General features: G+C 39.5%; 1 protein-coding gene and 1 long non-coding RNA gene across 22 annotated transcripts in view; one reads left to right on the top strand and one right to left on the bottom strand.

Annotated features, from left to right (window-relative positions):
* LOC144580797 (uncharacterized) overlaps positions 1–18,519 on the top strand; it is a 61,300-nt gene extending 42,781 nt beyond the window's left edge. The window contains exon 3 of the long non-coding RNA XR_013530951.1: positions 12,227–18,519. This is a non-coding gene — a long non-coding RNA (uncharacterized LOC144580797). The remainder of the gene's footprint in view (positions 1–12,226) is intronic.
* Positions 1–19,843, bottom strand: part of LOC100896690 (zinc finger protein 98) — a 129,573-nt gene that overhangs the window by 41,046 nt on the left and 68,684 nt on the right. For 14 of the 21 annotated variants that reach the window (XM_078359906.1, XM_078359905.1, XM_078359902.1 and 11 more), the window contains 2 exons: positions 9,658–9,784; positions 9,050–9,145 (listed from right to left, as the gene is read on the bottom strand). In XM_078359906.1, coding sequence (XP_078216032.1) covers positions 9,050–9,145; positions 9,658–9,691 — 130 coding nt within the window. In that variant the 5' untranslated portion in view covers positions 9,692–9,784. Of the gene's footprint in view, positions 1–9,033; positions 9,146–9,657; positions 9,785–19,843 lie in introns of all 21 variants that reach the window. The other 7 variants (XM_078359915.1, XM_078359912.1, XM_078359916.1 and 4 more) reach the window with 1 other exon arrangement.

The following is a 19,843-nucleotide window of genomic DNA, read 5'->3' as shown; positions in this document are numbered from 1 at the left end:
GTAAATATACTTACCATGCCTGTAATGGACACTGTTTTTGAATCAGGGTCTTACTCTATCACCCAAGTTGGAGCGCATGACACAGTTATGGCTCATTGCAGCCTCATACTTTCAGGTTCAAATAATCCTCCCTCCTTAATTTCCCAAGGAGATAAAACCATACTACTATGTCTGGCTAACTTTTAAAATGTTTTATAGAGATGAGGTCTCCATATGCCTCTCAGGCTGTTCTCAAGCTTTTGAACTCACACAGTCTTCTTGCTGTGGCCTCCCAAAATTGGGAAATTAGATGGAAACCACTACCATCACTATCCAAGAAAGGTACATTTAAACAGATTTAAGATGGTAAATTTTGTTCATTTAGACAAGATTCTTTATTATTAAAAATCAGCTAAGAAAATATAAATACAAGATTAGCCATATACACATATATAATCAGATTATAATAGACATATGGTTGATTTATCTCTTAATTAAACTGCACAACTACGTATGGGTATACACAGAATTGCAAATTGTCTAAAATTGTAAAACCAAATAACACAACAAAGTATGTTAAAAAACCTACACTGAGAAAACACGCTAATATGAAACTGCAAAATAATAAATGTTCACTCATAAACTCTGGTATGCAGCAGTGATGAAGCATTAAGAAAGAATTTGTGTGGATAACAACAGTAGTTTACTGTAACTATGAACTCATTGAAGATGAATATTTTGAATCATTGGAATTCACTGAAATGCAGTAAAGTTTCATGTAAAATGCAGTGTAATCCTAAACAGAAGATTCGAATGCCAAACTGTTGATAAATAAGCATTTAAGTGAGATAATTTTTAAGTTTTAAACATATGCTATTCTTACACAAAATAAAACATCTGTAATCTAACTTTAGAAGCAAAGAATACCCTTACATTGCTAAAGGAAGAAAATATATATAGATTTTGCAGAATATTGTCAGAGCAAGTTCTGCCTATGTGGAAACCCACAGTGACCTTGGGAAATCCTCTCTGGTACTCAGTGAAAGCCAAACTCATCTGCATCTTAATATAAAGCCATCAATATGAAGACCCAAGTGCAGAAACCTGACCTACAGTGTGCCAAACAGAGCAAAGTCCTGAAGAATATTCAGTCTGCCCAAAAATCATATATAAGAATTAGAACTACCCAGTCCCCTTATAACAAGCCAACTAAAGATGGACCCTAATGCAGACCCAGCAGCCTTTGTAACCACGCTAAAACCTCTCGACTACAACGCCATAGGGCATCCCATCACCCTGGGGCTCAACAAAAGGTCTTTACCTTCTGAAACCAGTTTATAGAAAGTTGAAGAGGTTTTTGCTCCTTCAAATTCACAGACACCAATGCAAAAGTATATTGTGCCTATTCTCAATGCTACTATCTGAACATAGCATTGGAAGTGTGTGCAATAAAAATTAGTCAGAAAATATTCTAGGTTATTGAAATTAAAGACAAATAATTAAAAAGTTGCTTTTTGCAGATCATTTGATCTTATATAAAAATAAACATTACATTAAAACTTAATTAAAGTGATAATTACACTCAATCAATTAGGAAAACAGAGATTAACATACAAGTATAAATTATGGCTACATACGTTTTAAACAAACACTCTGATAAGAGAAAGGAAGCAATCTTATTTATAATAGCACTAAAATAATACATTTTGAAGAACAAATATAACCAAGGAGTTTAATTATCTTTCAAATAAGATACATCAATTAAAAAAATTAAATAACAAAAATAAATATAAAAACATTACATGTCTATTGGTTGAAAGACTATTGTTAAAGTGCCATATTATCTACAGTGATTTTTAGATTTAATAAACTCTATCAGAGGGGACTCAAGATGGCGCTGTGAGAACAACCCAGGATTGGAGCCCGCGTTGAATTCGCAAACGGTGAGTCAGTGCTGCATTTCCAGACTGATCTTTGTTGCCCACAGAACGGGGAAACTCCCAAGTATAAAAAGACACGGGACGCCAGGCAGTAGGTCTGCCTGGCGAAGCCGGCAGCCGGGGCGGCGGCGGCCGGCCCTACCCAGCAATCCCCACAGGGCGCGCTTGTCCGGGTGCCTTGTTGAACCGGCAACCTGAGACTTGAGAGGGCTGGACTCGAGACTGAACGAGACTTGCACAGTAGCCCAGCCCAGGGGATTGCAGGGACAGATCGCTTGGGATACCCAGTGGAACGAACAAAACCGCGATTTCAAACTATCCCAAGCAGATGGTCCGAGACGCTCTGTGGGGGAGGGGCGTCCACCACTACAGAGGCAACCTGCCGCAACTGATATACACGCCCACTGCTGAGGCAGCCAGCCGTTGCCGAGGCAGCCCGACCCAACTGAGATACACTCCCACTGCTGACGCAGCCAGCCGTTGCCGAGGCAACCCGTCCTGAGATACACGCCCACTGCTGACGCAGCCTGCCGTTGCTGAGGCAACACGCTACAACGAAGAGACTCCGCCGCAGGGCGTGGCGGAGACCACAGCAGAGCCGGCAGGAACAGCGCGAATCACACAACAGCAGGGCGGAGCCTCGGCAGCCAAACAGTGGCTAGTCTGCCTTTGAGCTGGGCAGGACACCTGATCGGACATCCAAAAATAAAGCCCAAACCCCTCAACACAGAGCATTTGAGAAAAAAAAAGGGTTGTTTAATGAGCTGTGTTGCAGCAGAATCAAACATAGCAGCCTAACAGCCCTGAATGAACAACAGAGTGCACAGCTCAGCAATTAAACCCCTATAAAGTACAAACTGTCTCCTCAAGCAGCTCCCTGACCCCTCTATATCCAAAAGACTGTCATTAGGCAGGCATCATCCTGGGACAAAGAGAGCAGAAAAGAAAACTGGTAGCATCCCTCGCTGTGCCACGGCTACTAGAGGTGCACCTCAGACAAGCAGGGTCTGGAGCGGACCTCAACAGTCGTACAGCGAAGGGGCTAGACTGGTAGAAGGAAAACCAAGCAACAGAAATACTTCATCACCAACATTCTGGGTGTCCACTCAGAGACCCAAACGAAAAGTCAGCAACTACGCAGACGACCAGCGGACAAATCCACAAAGATGGGAAGAAACCAGCGCAAAAAGGAGGAAAACACCCGAAACCAGAACACCTCGCCTCCTAGAAAGGATCAAAACTCCTCACCAGCAAGGGAACAAAGCTGGACGGAGAATGACTGTGACAAATGACGAAATTAGACTTCAGAAGATGGATAATGAGAAACTTTTGTGAGCTAAAAGATCATGTATTAAATCAATGCAAAGAAACTAAGAACCTTGAAATAAGATTTGAAAAAAGATTCGAGGAAATGATAATAAGAATGGATACCTTAGAGAGGAATATGAATGAATTAAAGGAGCTGAAAAACACAATACGAGAACTTCGCGAAGCAAACGCAAGTTTCAATAGCCGAATTGACCAAGCAGAAGAAAGAATATCTGAAGTCGAAGACCAACTCAATGAAATAAAACGAGAAACCAAGATCAGAGAAAAAAGCACAAAAAGGAATGAACAAAGTCTCCAAGAAATGTGGGACTATGTGAAAAGACCTAACCTACGTTTGATAGGTGTACCAGAAGGGGATGAAGAGAATGAATCCCAGCTGGAAAATACTCTTCAGGACATCATCCAGGAAAATTTCCCCCACCTAGCAAGACAAGCCAACACTCAATTGCAGGAAATACAGAGACCACCACAAAGATATTCCGAAAGAAGAGCAACCCCAAGGCACATAATCGTCAGATTCAACAGGGTTGAAATAAAGGAGAGAATACTAAGGGCAGCCAGAGAGAAAGGTCGGGTCACCCACAAAGGGAAGCCCATCAGACTCACAGCAGATCTCTCGGCAGAAACACTACAAGCCAGAAGAGAGTGGGGGCCAATATTCAACATTCTTAAAGAAAAGAACTTTCAACCCAGAATTTCATATCCAGCCAAACTGAGCTTCAGAAGTGAAGGAAGAATAAAATCCTTTGCGAACAAGCAAGTACTCACAGATTTTGTCACCACCAGGCCTGCTTTACAAGAGCTCCTAAAAGAGGCACTACACATAGAAAGGATCAATCAGTACCAGCCATTCCAAAATGACACTGAATGCTAAAGAGCTTCAACATAATGAAGAATCTACAACAACTAACAGGCAAAACAGCCACTTAGAATCAAAATGGCAGTATCAAATTCACACATAACAATATTAACCCTAAATGTAAATGGACTAAATGCACCAATCAAAAGACACAGACTGGCAAATTGGATAAAAATCCAAAACCCATCAGTGTGCTGTATCCAGGAAACCCATCTCACATGCAAGGATACACAAAGGCTCAAAATAAAGGAATGGAGGAAGATTTACCAAGCTAATGGAAAGCAAAAAAAAGCAGCAGTTGCAATTCTCGTCTCTGATAAAATAGACTTTAAAGCAACAAAGATCAAAAGAGACAAAGAAGGCCATTACATAATGGTAAAAGGATCGATACAACAAGAAGAGCTAACGATCCTAAACATATATGGACCCAACACAGGAGCACCAAGATACATAAGGCAAGTTCTTAATGACTTACAGAAGGACTTAGACTCCCACACAATAATAGTGGGAGACTTTAACACTCCACTGTCAATACTAGACAGATCAACCAGACAGAAAATCAACAAGGATACCCAGGGCTTGAACTCAGACCTGGAGCAAGCAAACCTGGTGGACATTTACAGAACTCTCCACCCCAAATCCACAGAATACACATTCTTCTCAGCACCACATCACACCTACTCTAAAATTGACCACAAAATTGAAAGTAAAGCACTGCTCAACAAATGCAAAACAACTGAAATCATAACAAACAGCCTCTCAGACCATAGTGCAATCAAGTTAGAACTCAGAATTCAGAAACCGACCCAGAACCGCACAGCTTCATGGAAACTGAACAACTGGCTCTTGAATGTTGACTGGGTAAACAACGAAATGAAGGCAGAAATAAAGAAGTTCTTCGAAACCAATGAGAATGAAGACACAACGTGCCAGAACCTCTGGGACACATTTAAAGCAGTCTCTAGAGGAAAGTATATAGCAATAAGTGCCCATATGAGGAGAATGGAGAGATCCAAAATTTACACCCTATCGTTAAAATTGAAAGAGCTAGAGGAGCAAGATCAAAAAAACTCAAAACCCAGCAGAAGACAAGAAATTACTACGATCAGAGATGAGCTGAAGGAGACTGAGACACGAAAAACCCTTCAAAAAATCAATAAATCCAAGAGCTGGTTTTTTGAAAAGATCAACAAAATAGACCACTAGCCAGATTCATTAAAAATAAAAGAGAGAACAACCAAATAGATGCAATAAAAAATGATAAAGGGGAAATCACCACAGATTCCACAGAAATTCAAACCATCATCAGAGAATATTACAAACAACTCTATGCACATAAACTAGTAAACCTGGAAGAAATGGATAAATTCCTGGACTCCTGTGTCCTCCCAAGCCTAAACCAGGAGGAAGCTGAAACTATGAATAGACCAATAACAAGGTCTGAAGTTGAGGCAGCAATTAAGAGCCTACCTCACAAAAAAAGCCCAGGTCCAGATGGGTTCACAGCCGAATTCTACCAGACACACAAGGAGGAGCTGGTACCATTCCTTCTAAAACTATTTCAAACAATCCAAAAAGAGGGAATCCTTCCCAAATCATTTTATGAGACCAACATCATCCTGATACCAAAACCCGGCAGAGACCCAACGAGAAAAGAAAACTTCAGGCTAATATCCATGATGAACATAGATGCAAAAATCTTCAATAAAATATTGGCAAGCCGATTGCAACAGCAAATCAAAAAACTTATTCATCATGATCAAGTAGGATTCATCCCAGGGATGCAAGGCTGGTTCAACATACGCAAGTCTATCAACGTAATTCACCACATAAACAGAACCAAAAACAAAAACCACATGATTATCTCAATTGACGCAGAGAAGGCATTTGACAAAATTCAACAGCCCTTTATGCTAAAAACCCTCAATAAACTCGGTATCGATGGAACGTATCTCAAAGTAATAAAAGCTATTTATGACAAACCAACAGCCAATATCATACTGAATGGGCAAAAACTGGAAGCATTCCCTTTGAAATCTGGCACTAGACAAGGATGCCCTCTCTCACCACTCCTATTCAATATAGTACTGGAAGTTCTAGCCAGAGCAATCAGGCAAGAAAAAGAAATAAAGGGTATTCAAATAGGAAAGGTGGAAGCCAAATTGTCTCTATTTGCAGACGACATGATAGTATACCTAGAAGACCCCATCGCCTCAGCCCAAAAACTCCTGAAACTGATAAACAACTTCAGCAAAGTCTCAGGATATAAAATCAATGTGCAAAAATCACAAGCATTCGTCTACACCAATAACAGACTTAAAGAAAGCCAAATCAAGAGCGAACTGCCATTCGCAATTGCTACAAAAAGAATAAAATACCTTGGAATACAACTCACAAGGAACGTAAGGGACCTCTTCAAGGAGAACTACAAACCACTGCTCAACGAAATCAGAGAGGACACAAACAGATGGAGAAACATTCCATGTTCATGGTTAGGAAGAATTAATATCGTGAAAATGGCTATACTGCCCAAAGTAATTTACAGAATCAACGCTATCCCCATCAAGCTACCATTGACTTTCTTCACAGAACTGGAAAAAACCACCATGAACTTCATATGGAACCAAAAGAGAGCCCGCATAGCCAAGTGAATTCTAAGCAAAAAGAACACAGCGGGGGGCATCACACTACCGGATTTCAAACTATACTACAAGGCTACAGTAATCAAAACAGCATGGTACTGGTACCAAAACAGAGATATAGACCAATGGAACAAAACAGAGGCACCGGAGGCAACACAACGTACATACAACTATACAATCTTTGATAAACCTGACAAAAACAAGCAATGGGGAAAGGATTCCATGTTCAACAAATGGTGTTGGGAAAACTGGCTAGCCATGTGCAGAAAGCAGAAACTGGACCCCTTCCTGACACCTTACACTAAAATTAACTCCAGATGGATTAAAGACTTAAACATAAGACCTGGCACCATAAAAACCCTAGAAGGAAATCTAGGCAAAACTATCCAGGACATAGGAGTAGGCAAGGACTTCATGAACAAAACACCAAGAGCATTGGCAACAAAAGCCAAAATAGACAAATGGGACCTAATGAAACTCCACAGCTTCTGCATGGCAAAAGAAACAGTCACTAGAGTGGATCGGCAACCAACAGAATGGGAAAAAATTTTCGCAGTCTACCCATCTGACAAAGGGCTGATATCCAGAATTTACAAACAACTCAAGCAGATTTACAGGAAAAAAACAAACAAGCCCATTCAAAAGTGGGCAAAGGATATGAACAGATACTTTACGAAAGAAGACATATATGAGGCCAACAATCATATGAAAAAATGCTCGTCGTCACTGGTCATCAGAGAGATGCAAATCAAAACCACATTGAGATACCATCTCACGCCAGTTAGAATGGCGATCATTAAAAAATCTGGAGACAACAGATGCTGGAGAGGATGTGGAGAAAAAGGAACACTTTTACACTGTTGGTGGGAGTGTAAATTAGTTCAACCATTGTGGAAGACAGTGTGGCGATTCCTCAAGGCCTTAGAAATAGAAATTCCATTTGACCCAGCAATCCCATTACTGGGTATATATCCAAAAGACTATAAATCGTTCTACTATAAGGACACATGTACACGAATGTTCATTGCAGCACTGTTTACAATAGCAAAGACCTGGAATCAACCCAAATGCCCATTGATAATAGACTGGATTGGAAAAATGTGGCACATATACACCATGGAATATTATGCAGCAATCAGAAATGATGAGTTCGTGTCGTTTGTAGGGACATGGATGAATCTGGAAAACATCATCCTCAGCAAACTGACACAAGAACAGAAAATGAAACACCGCATATTCTCACTCATAGGTGGGTGATGAAAAATGAGAACACATGGACACAGGGAGGGGAGTACTAAACACTGGGGTCTATTGGGGGGAAAAGGGGAGGGCCAGTGGGAGGGGGAGGTGGGGAGGGATAGCCTGGGGAGAAATGCCAAATGTGGGTGAAGGGGAGAAGAAAAGCAAAGCACACTGCCATGTGTGTACCTACGCAACTGTCTTGCATGCTCTGCTCATGTACCCCAAAACCTATAATCCAATAAAAAATTAAAAAAAAAAAAAAACTCTATCAAAATTTTAATATTTTCTACAGTATTAGAAAATGTAATTCTGAAATTCACTTAGACCTAGAATAAATGTTGAATTGTCAAAGCAATCTTGAAAATCAACAAATCAGAACATCATAATTTATAATTTCAAACTGTACTTCAAGGCTATAAAAGAAAAAGGCAGAAATATTAGCAATACAAAAATAATGGAGTCTGGGCTCAGTAGCTCACGCCTGTAATCCCAGCAATTTGGGATGCCGAGGTGGGGCGAATCACCTGACACTGAGAATCTGAGACTAACCTGACCAACATGAAAAACCCTGTCTCTACTAAAAGTATAAAAGTTAGCCTGGCATGGTGGTGGGCACCTGTAATCCCAGCTATCTGGGAGCCTGTAGCAGCAGAATCACTTGAACCCAGAAGGTGGAGGTTGTGGTTAGCTGAGATCATACCATTCCACTCCGGCCTGGGTGACAAGAGCAAAACTCCATCTCAAAAAAGTAATAATAAAAATATTAGAAGAGAAACCACTACTCTCACACATTTTAGACATGTTGTAAAAAGAGAGGTTTAAAAAGTTTAACATAAAAATTTCTCCAAATTATGCACATATCTGATTTTCAAAAAACAATGAAAGAGCGATCGGATTTTGAAGTCTCTTATGTGCCATGAAGAGGACTTTGGTTGTCACTTTAAAAGTAAAGAAAGATCACTGAAATAAAGGAAAATCTTTAGAGATTTTAAATTATAAGATAAGACAGAAGATGTTTCCATGAGTTGTCTGTTGTACTCACTTTCACTTTCACCTACCTGGGAGTTTGGCTTCAAACTCATGTCTCTTCACATTCCAAGGTTCTTGTCCTTGCTCCAGACAGGTGATCAGGTCTGGCTTAGAGGCAGCAATACCTGTTTTATTAAAAATTACATGAATCTTGTTCATATTCTCCAATTACCAACTTAGTAGTGTGCTCAGTAAAAAGCATGTAATAAAATATTTTAGTAAAATAATTCTAAACTACTAATTTATAACAAAATATTTTAAAACATATTTTAATTTTGTAAGTTTGTAATTTCACTACCTGGTACTACTAAATCAAAGAGTAGTAGCAATCAGATTTTAAGATGTAATAAACAGAATGTTACGCCACTAAATTTCAAAACTTGACACTAATTTAGAGTGAAGAACACAGATCAGTTCAGGAATGTGGAAAGTTCAGGTCAAAATTAAGTATCTCAAAATTCTTTTTTATTAGACAAATCTTGCAGTTTTTTTTTTTGTTTTTTTTTTAGCAGATCTGAAAGCAAAAATTACCAAAAATTATTCTACAAAGAAAGAGAAAGAAAGAAAAAAGAAAGAAAGAAAGACCAAACTTATAGGATATATTATTAAATTGTGTATTTATTGAAGTTATGCTCACCCAGGAAGACCAGGTTTCCGTAATTCTCTAACATCACATTTCTATATAAATTCCTCTGTGCAGTGTCCAGGCATTGCCACTCCTTCCGAGAGAATTCTATGGCCACATCCCTAAATGTCAACACTCCCTGAAAAATACACACACACATACATATTAAACAAATGGAAAATGACCAGAATTTTTAATCTGACTCAAGGTGAAATGAAAATAAAGATATCTGCTTCTTACTTACAAGAGTCATTGACAATATCTAACAAATAACTTTCAACACAGAAATATTCTCCAACTTATTCTCTAATTGTGAGAATAGCATAAGGTCTACAACATCAACTTATAGATGGTATTTTTCTTGTTAATGAGGTAGAAAACTGAGGGCATAAACACTAACATGTACATTTCTGAGTACTATATTTATATCATACAGAATGCACTGTGTAAATTTTTCAGATGGAAACAACATACTGAGTTAGAAAGTACTGCTGAAATTTTAATGTGTGCAATAGACTGGAGATATTAATGCAGATAATTTTTTTCAGAGAATCTGGAAAACAATCTGAGTTTCTGAATCTCTAACGAGCTCACCACTAATGCCAATGTTTTTGGCCAAAGAAAACTATTTTGTCAAACATACAGTAAGTGAATGAGCCTGTGTTTTTTAGTTTTTCTAGCCTGTAAACAAAGATGAGAGCTTTCATTTTCCAAAGACAGATAAATGCAAAGAAAACATAAGGGCAGCTACCAGATTAAAAGTGATTGTTTATCCACATCAGCTGCAAAAAGATATGTAATAATGAAGAGAAAAATAATTAACTCTATAGAGAAAAAAATTCTGTCACAAAGCTTATTAACTAAGTGGGTTATTAACATTAACTGAATGAAGACACAGTTCTATGATGTGCTGAGGTACACAGAAGGACACAGTATCACTTCCCCCTAAAAAGTAACTTATAGTGTGAATTTAATCATAAAGAAACAATGGATTCACCAGGCGTGGTGGCTCATGCCTATAAGCCTAACACTTTTGGAGGCTGAGGCAAGGAAATCACATCAAAACATCAAGACCATCTTGGCCAACATGGTAAAACCCCATCTCCACTAAAAATAAAAAAATCACAAGCATTCCTATAACCCAACAATTAACAGAGAGCCAAATCATACATGAAAGTCACAACCGCTACAAAAAGAATAAAATACCTAGAAATACAGCTAACCAGGAATGGGAAGGATCTCTTCAAGGAGATCTACAAACCACTGCTCAACTAAGAGAGGACACAATCAAATGGAAAAACATTCCATTTTTATGGACAGAAAGACATCAGGCCAAATGTGGAGGCTCACACTTTTGGAGGCTGAGGTGAGTGGATCACCTAAGGTCAGGAGTTTGAGACCAGCCTGACCAACATGGAGAAACCCCGTCTCCAGTAAAACTGTAAAAACTAGCCAGATGTGGTAGCCTGTAATCTCAACTGCTTGGGAGGCTGAGACAGCAGAATCGCTTGAACCCAAGAGGCAGAGTTAGCCATGAGCTGAGATCACACCGTTGCACTACAGTCTGGGCAGCTAGAGCGAAACTCGATCTAAAAAAACATTCATTATTAAAATTGCCATTATTTTCTAGTTCTCCTTCTTCTCTAGGATTTCTTCTTCTCAGATAAGATTCTCTGGACAAATTACAGATGCATCTTGAGAATATGCTTTGAATGGTGTCAGCACCATGTTTACCGGCTGCCACCACACCCATAGGCAGAAGAACAAAGATCAAATAACTCCAGCCATTTCTATACTTTGTAACAGAAAAGGGTCAGGAAAAATAAGCTGCTGCATAGGTAAAAAATATGTTTCTCCTTTCCTGTTCTCGGTTGCCTTCTTCTGTCAATTTCTTCTACACTAAAGAAAACATTAGCCACAGTGCCTTGTCCCTATGAAACCCAAAGAAAACAGGCTTTAGGACCACCTTTTAGTAAACAGGTGAAACTTAACGCTCACAAATGTATCTTGAACCCCCTATATTTGATTCTGGCCACAACTAACAGTCACATGAGACATTTAATTAAAAGAACATGAATACTTCCACCCAGAACATTAATCAAAACCTATGAAAGGAAAGGCACAAGTAAAGAGATTTTTGCAAACTAGTCATTTGATCCTAATTAGCAACCTAAACTTAGAACCACTTAACTACCCATTATCTCTCAAGCTGTAATGAGCTTACAATTACTTGGTAATTTTGGTCCCACTCTATGTAGTGTGATTCTACAGGTTTGGAAAGAGCCAATAAATGAGTGTTTTCAATAAGCCCCCTGCCAATGCTGACTTGCTCCCCAGGGCTCATTATTAGCATTAGTTAAAAAGAAGGCACAGCACAAAGTCTCTTATGCTTTGTACTCTCATCACAACATAAATACTTGCGGCACAAACGAAGACAACCAATCTTTATCATAAAGTATCATAATCTTTGCTGGCTTTTTGAAGTTGACAGGGAAAACAGAAAGTGGCAACATCTGACTGTATTTATCTGCATGTATTTATTTATTTATTTATTGAGATAAAATCTTGCTTTGTTACCCAGGATGGAGTGCAGGGGCGAGATCTACGCTTACTTCAACTTCTGCTTTCAAGGTTCAAGTGATTCTTCTGCCTCAGCCTCCCAGGTAGCTGGGACTACAGATTTGTGCCACCATGACTGGCTATTTTGTTTCTTTGTATTTTTAGTAGATATACGGTTTCACCATGTTGGCCACGGTGGTCTCAAACTCTTGACCTCAAATGATCAGCCCACCTCAGCATCCCAAAGCACTGGGATTACTTGTGTGAACCACCATGCTGGGCCTTAAATCTGTATTTAGAAAACAACATAGATACATGTACTAATAAAATGTATATTAAGCAGATACTATGTGCTCAAGAAGATTTTACAGAGCACTGTAATAACACATTATGGGACTTAGTTCTAATAACAGCCTATGCACTGATTCTAAGGGCTAAATAATTCCAAATATTTAAAAAAAAAAAACAGAATTTATATTCCTTCCAATTTCTCTGTCATCCATTTTATTTAAAATGTATAAAATAAAATATAAATACAGACAAATGGAAGTCATACAGAAATAAAGAGTTTAATGTAATTTACAAAAATTTATATGGTGTTTATATTTACTTTTTGTGCCTTGTGGAGAAACTACAAGATCTGCAGGAACAGAAAAGAGGTTGCTAAATAGAATGTCTGTGCAAACACTAATTTTAAAGTTAAAAATTTGAAATTAAGACCCTAAAATACATACTTTATATTTCTGATTTATCTGGGGTTTTTTTTTCTTTTTTTCAGAATATTGTGAGCATGAGCTCTAAAAGTAGAACAAGATTCATCATTAAAAACTCTGATCTCTTCTATTCAGTTCTATGAGGTGAGAATCAAAGGTAGGGCCAGATCTAAATAAGACCTCTAAAAAGGGCTGGGGCAGAAAGTGGACCCTATGTACAATCTGGTTCTCTATGCCACTGGGTGTTTTCCAGTTCTATTTTTTTTAAGCTTACCTAGGAGAATCCTAAATTTTAGAGATGGTGAAATTTTAATCTTTTTTAACCACTTTTCCATCAATTTCATATTATATATCAATAAGCAATTAAAACATATCACTTTAGGTTTCATAGGATAATTTTATTAGAAGATAAATACATATTCTTAAGTTAAAGAAATACAAATAATAGACTGAGTGTGGTGTCTCATGCTTGTAATCCCAGTACTTTGGGAGGTCAAGGCAGGTGTTGCACACCAGCCTGGCCAAAATGGAGAAAACTGGTCTCTACTAAAATACAAAAATTAGCCAGATGTTGTGGCCTATGCCTGAGGCAGGAGAATTGTGTGAACTCAGAAAGTGAAGGTTACAGTGAGCTGAGATCACGCCACTACACTCTAGCCTGGGCAACAAGGCGAGACTCCATCTTCAAACACCCCAGAAAAGAAAAAAATAAAAGAAAACAAATAGTAACAACTCTTCAGTTGATAAATATTCCTTTAGGTGAAAACAATACAAGTCACAACAACATAAAGAAAGTGAGGGTAAGGTGCTCTGGCTCACATCTGTAATACCAGAACTTTGGGAGGCTGAGGCAGCCAGATTACCTGAGGTTGGGAGTTTGAGATAAGCCTGACCATAAAGAAACCACGTCTCTGCTAACATAAAAATACAAAATTAGCCAGGGATGGCTGCACATGCCTCTAATTCCAGCTACTCAGGAGGCTGGGGCTAAAGTATCACTTGAACTCACAGGGGGAGGAGGGCAGAGGTTGCAGTAAGTCGAGATCGTGCCATTGCATTCCAGCCTGAACCACAAGAAAAAAACTCCCTCTCGAAAAAAATTAAAAGTACAAAGAAAGTGGTCCAAATAAAGCTCAACTGTTTTTGTACACATCTATTTATTGTACTCACCACATAATGCATAATTCAACCTTTTATCCAGTTGCTACTATAGACTAAGTTTCTGGATTGTAGGGACCGTGTCTGCTTTATCTATTTTTCTAATCACTGTATGAAATAAAAGCAATTGGTTTATGTGTCTGAGTCTCCTGATATCCTCATTGCTTTTAACTCAAGTACAAGGAAACTGGAGAAACTCTCATTTGAGCACCAACCAAAAACATCTCTTGTATGAGGCAAAAAACAAACAAAGAATGAGTCATTTCTCTTAGACTGAGTCAGAAGTAGAATTAACCACTCTTGTCAGCCTAATAAAATTCTGCTCTGGACATTCTCAAATAACTCACAGATGCCTTGGTGATTGTGATAAGGTTCCCAGGGACCCTGTGCTGGTGGCCCAATGATAAGTCAGGCAGGAGAGAGTCAGGCCCTCGCCCTCTCCTCTCCTCTTTTCTTTCTTTGATATGGGGTTTTGCCCTGCTGCCCAGGCTAGAGTGCAATGATGCAATATTGGCTAATTGCAACCTCTGCCTCCCAGGTTCCAGCGATTTTCCTGCCTCAGCCTACCAAGTAGCAGGCACTACAGGTGCATGCCACCAAGTTGAGATAATTTTTATATTTCTGTACAGATGAGGTTTTATCATGTTGGCCAGGTTCTTCAATTCCTGAGCTCAGGCGATGCACCCACCTCGACCTCCCAAACTGCTGAGATTACAAGTCTGAGCCACCATATTCAGAAAATTTAGGCTGATTCTAAATAAAAAATGGACCTGCCCTGGTGGACCTCCACAACTGGGATATCTGTCATGATACTAGCTCTTGGGTAACAGGAAGGACAAGAATACACTACTCCAGCATCACATTTTTGTGCATAGGTATAGTTGTGGTTATTGCTCTGGATACTTCACAGTCTTGATCTTTCACTCTTAAGATGGTTCTTTACAATTACAGATTCTATCATAAGATTCTCTTTACCCTCATCAGCCTCTCACAGACCTGGACACTGCTTAAGACTTGAAAAGCTCAAAGAGCCACTCTCAAAGGGGAAGTTTAAGATGTCTGTCTTGAAATCTTGCAATGCAGAAAATGCCTCCTCTTAGTTTTCTGTACAATGTCTATCCAAAATCGATTTACCTTGTCTTGTAAATCTCAGGCAGAGGCCAAAACTTATGTGAAGATTCTAGGTGGAATTAACCTCACTCTCCGTTTTTGGGTGTTACACCAAGTAAAGTACAACTGAAAGAGAGATGCCCTCACACTATGTCCCTGGGTGTCAGAGCAAGACTCTCTCTTAAAAAACAAAAACAAAAACTGGATTTGTAAAACCAGAGAAAGAGACAACAGAGAAAACTGACAAAAAGTTGTTTCTCACTAGGCACGGTGGCTCACACCTGTAATTATAGCACATTGTGAGGCCAAGGTGGGTGGATCACAAGAAGTCAAAAGATTTGAGACCAGCCTGGCCAAAATGGTGAAACCCCGTTTCTATTAAAAATGCAAAAATTAGGGGGCTGGGGACAGAAAAAAGAAAAAATATATAAAAATTATTCAGGCATTTTGGCAGGCGCTTGTAGTCCCATCTACTTGAGAGGCTGAGGCAGAAGAATAGCTTGAACCTGGGAGGTAGAGGCTGTAATGAGCTGAGATGGCCATTGCAATCCAGCCTGGAAGGCAAAAGCAAAACTTCATCTTAAAAAAAGGAAAAGAAAAAAAATAAAGATAGAAAAGGCCAGGTGTGGTGGCTCATGCCTGTAATCCCAGCACTTTGGAAGGCCAAGGTGGGTGGATCACAAGGTCAGGAGTTCAAGACCAGTGTGGCCAACATAGTGAAACACTGTCTCTAATAAAAATACAAAAAAAAAAATTAGCTGGGTATGGTGGTGGGTACCTGGAATTTCAGTTACTCAGGAGGCTGAGGCAGGAGAACTACTTGAACTCTAGAAGTGTAGGTTGTAGTGAGCAGAGATTGTGCCACTACACTCCAGCCTATATAACAGAGTGAGACTCCATCTTTAAAACAAACAAACAAATAAACAAAAAGTTGTTTCTCAGGCAGACTTTTTTTCTTTTCTTTTGGTCATTAGTTGTCACTAGTTTATTATAGAAGAGATATGAAAATTATTTAGATGATGAAAGATTTCAGAACTTCAGTAGAATGGACCGCACCATTTCGATAGTGATTTATTTCAGTCTACCTACTTTCTAAGAATGTCACCTCTCTAAATAGGAGATAATCCTTGTCACCTAGAAATACTTTGGTGCCTCCATTTTCTGGGAGAACTTTATCTTCATCTTTTATTCTAACTGGTTGAATCTCTCCACCCTTTCCCTTGGAACCTGGTCCAACAGGGACTACTGTTGCTTACAATACTTTTCCTTGTGATTTTTCTTAAGGCATAATGCCTTTGTTGGTTAGTTTAGGCAGCACTCATTTTAAGCAATACTCAGTCAAAAAGTGAAAGAAATAGAAAGTCTTCTTCATTTAAAGAAGTAACTTTATTTATTAGCTACACATTATTAAGGCTTAGGGAATGGGATATAGTGTCTTAAGTGACATTATTTAATTTATACCTACTTGTCACAGTAGTTGTGATAACCTGCTTTTTGTCAGCTAGAACTAACTCTTTCTCAGACTAAAAGTTGTTCAGGCTTTATGTTAGCTTCTTGAGCCAGACAGACTCTATCTTAGCTTCTTCATTTTAGTTATTATCTCACCATGAAGTATGTAATTACAGTTTGTAGCTTGAACAAACTGACACTGGGAACCCAGGAAGGCACTGGTGGATAAGAGGCAGAGTTAAGTGGTACCAGCAGAGCCTGGGAATGCAGGTATAGTCGGGCACCCAGAGCCCCCATTATCTATAAGTTGTATGTCTTTCATGACAGCTTTACCCCTCCTACCTGGCACTGTTTTATTTCTCAAGTATATCAATTTATCTTTTAACCTTTTCTTACTCTGCTTTCATGAAAAATTTGCTTCAGCTGGGTTAACCCTCCCTTTTAAAACTAAGGTATAAAAGACCACCTAACTTTTTCTTCGGGGCCGAGAGAATTTTGGGCATTAGCCACCTCTCGGTCGCTGGCTTAATAAAGGACTTAAGAGATATAGTTGAAAGGATGAGAAAAACATAATTGTGCTCTCTTAATGTGTCTCTGGGTTTGATAACTAAAAGGGCTTGCATTTCTCACATAAAGGTTTAATTCCAGCAGGGCGCGGTGGCTCACACCTATAATCCCAGCACTTTGGGAGGCCGAGGCGGGTCGATCACGAGGTCAAGAGATTGAGACCATCCTGGTCAACATGGTGAAACCCTGTCTCTACTAAAAATACAAAAGTTAGCTGGGCATGGTGGTGCGCCTGTAGTCCCAGCTACTCAGGAGGCTGAGGCAGGAGAATTGCTTGAACCCAGAAGGCGGAGGCAGCAGTGAGCTGAGATCGTGCCATTGCACTCCAGACTGGGTAACAACAGTGAAACTCCATCTCAAAAAAAAAAAAAAAGTTTTATTTTCCCAAATCTCAAGACCTCCATTTATCATTTGAGGTTGCAGGGTTAGGTTCAAATTACATGCAGTAGCAGCACATGCTACCTGCACATTTGAGCACTTGGCAAGAGGAGAAAAGGAAAGTGGAGGTTCTCGTGTCTGTATGTCTACTCGATGCACTCATGTTACTCTAATTGTGATTCTGTGCCCCATGAGCTCTCAATCAGTTTTAGGTTTTTTGATACAAGAGTCAATGACAGAAGTAAAATGACTGAATGCTCCCCTGTAAAGTTTGTAGTCATCTCATCCAGCCTCTCTAGAAGTCACTGTAGAAGACTATAGATACCAAACAGGCAGAGACACAATTCTGCCTATATATCTAGGAGACAGCATGCACTTTACAGTATAATTGTAACTTGACAAAAAGCTTGAAAAGGAAAGGCCCCTTTAGAGGAAAGCTTGGTTGGAACCTTTTGTGTTTATATCATGTCTTCTAAGTGTTTGGAAAATATAATTAAAAGAAATATGTTCTCTAGCCCCAAAAAAACTTCACAATAATATGACTGTTAAAAAACATAACTGTAAGGCCAGCCACGGTGACTCAAACCTGTAATCTCAGCACTTTAGGAGGTGGAGGTAGGCATATCACCTGACATCAGGAGTTGGAGACCATCCTGAGAAAGAGGAAGAAACCTAATCTCTACTAAAAATACAAAATTAGCCAGGCACAGAGATGCATGCCTGTAATTCCAGCTACCTGGGAGGTTTAAGCAGGAGAACTGCTTGAACCTGGGAGGCAGAGGTTGTGATGAGCGAAGATTGTGCCATTGAATTTCAGCCTGCGCAAAAAGAATAAAATTGTCAAAAAAGAAAAGAAAGACAAAAGAGAAAAAAGAGCAAGTGAGAAATAAAGCGAGAAAGAGAAAGAGAAAGAAAGAAATGGAAGAAAGGAAGGAAGGAAGGAAGGAAGGAAGAAGGGAAGGAAGGAGGGAGGGAAGGAAGAAAGAAAAAAAGGAAGAAAACAAAACAAAATGGTAAACCAGGTGCAGTTGCTCACATCTGTAATTCTAATACCTTGAGAGGCTGAGGCAGGCAGATCACGAGGTCAGGAGTTCAAGATCAGCCTGGCCAACATGGTGAAACTCTGTCTCTACTAAAAATACAAAAATTAGCTGGGCATGTTGGCACATTTCTGTAATCCCAGCTACTCCGGAGGCTTAGGCAGAAAAATTGTTTGAACAGGATGCAGGAATCAGAGGTTGATGTGGGCTGAGGTTGAGCCACTACACTCCAGCATGGGCTACAGAGCAAGACTCCTTCTCAAAAAAAGGGGCTGGGTACAGTGGCTCTCACTTGTAATCCCAGCACTTCGGGATGCCAGGATAGGCAAAGAATCTGAGGTCAGGAGTTTGAGACCAGCCTGACCAACATGGAGAAACTGCATCTACTAAAAGTAGCAAATTAGCTGGGTGTCATGGTGCATGCCTCTAATCCCAGCTACTCAGGAGGCTGAGGCAGGAGAATCACTTGAATACAAGAGCTGGAGGTTGCAGTTAGATGAGACTGTGACATTGCAGTTTTGCCTGGGCAACAAGAGCAAAAGAGAGAGGGAGGGTGAAAAAAAGGAAGGGGGGAAGAAAAAAAAGAAGAAAAGAAGGAGAAAAAGAAAACAAACTATGATTACAAAATTAAATCTGACTGTAAATAGTATCACAGTCAATCTGCTTAAAATACTGCAAAGACAGAAAGATGGTCATCATAATTAGTCCACAAGTAGAAAAACATACAGAACCATGTCATACATATTTTATCCTAAATTCACCTTGTAACTGGGGAGGCCATCCATATATGCTAATTAAGTATAGTTAATGACAGAATAAACTTTTCACATCTTCATGACTGAAGGTAGTTTTGCAAATAGAAGTCCGGTGCCTGCTGAAGGTAGGCTTTCACTTTTCTACAAAAATGGCTGATTAGGGTGGATCTTCATTTCTATGTACATTTTAAAGCCATGGCTCTCTACTTCCTGAGCACTGGGATCAAGCACTCCTGCTTGCCCTCCCCTGGGGGTTAATGTACTCTCTTGACCCCTACCATCTGCAACTGAGTCACATTCCACAACACAGAACTCAGAGCTGGTAACTCATAACTTATGTGAACCCAAATTGCCACAACAGCACTGCAGTGTCACACCAGAGAGTAAAGTCTGAGCTGTAGGAGGACAGCCTGCAGGACTCCTGGGTAGAATTGTTCTTTCATAATAATAAAAATGGGAGCCGTGTCTC

The sequence above is a fragment of the Callithrix jacchus genome, chromosome 22, assembly GCF_049354715.1.
Source record: "Callithrix jacchus isolate 240 chromosome 22, calJac240_pri, whole genome shotgun sequence".
NCBI classification, from domain to species: domain Eukaryota; kingdom Metazoa; phylum Chordata; class Mammalia; order Primates; family Cebidae; genus Callithrix; species Callithrix jacchus.
This window is presented reverse-complemented; position numbering and strand designations above follow the sequence as displayed.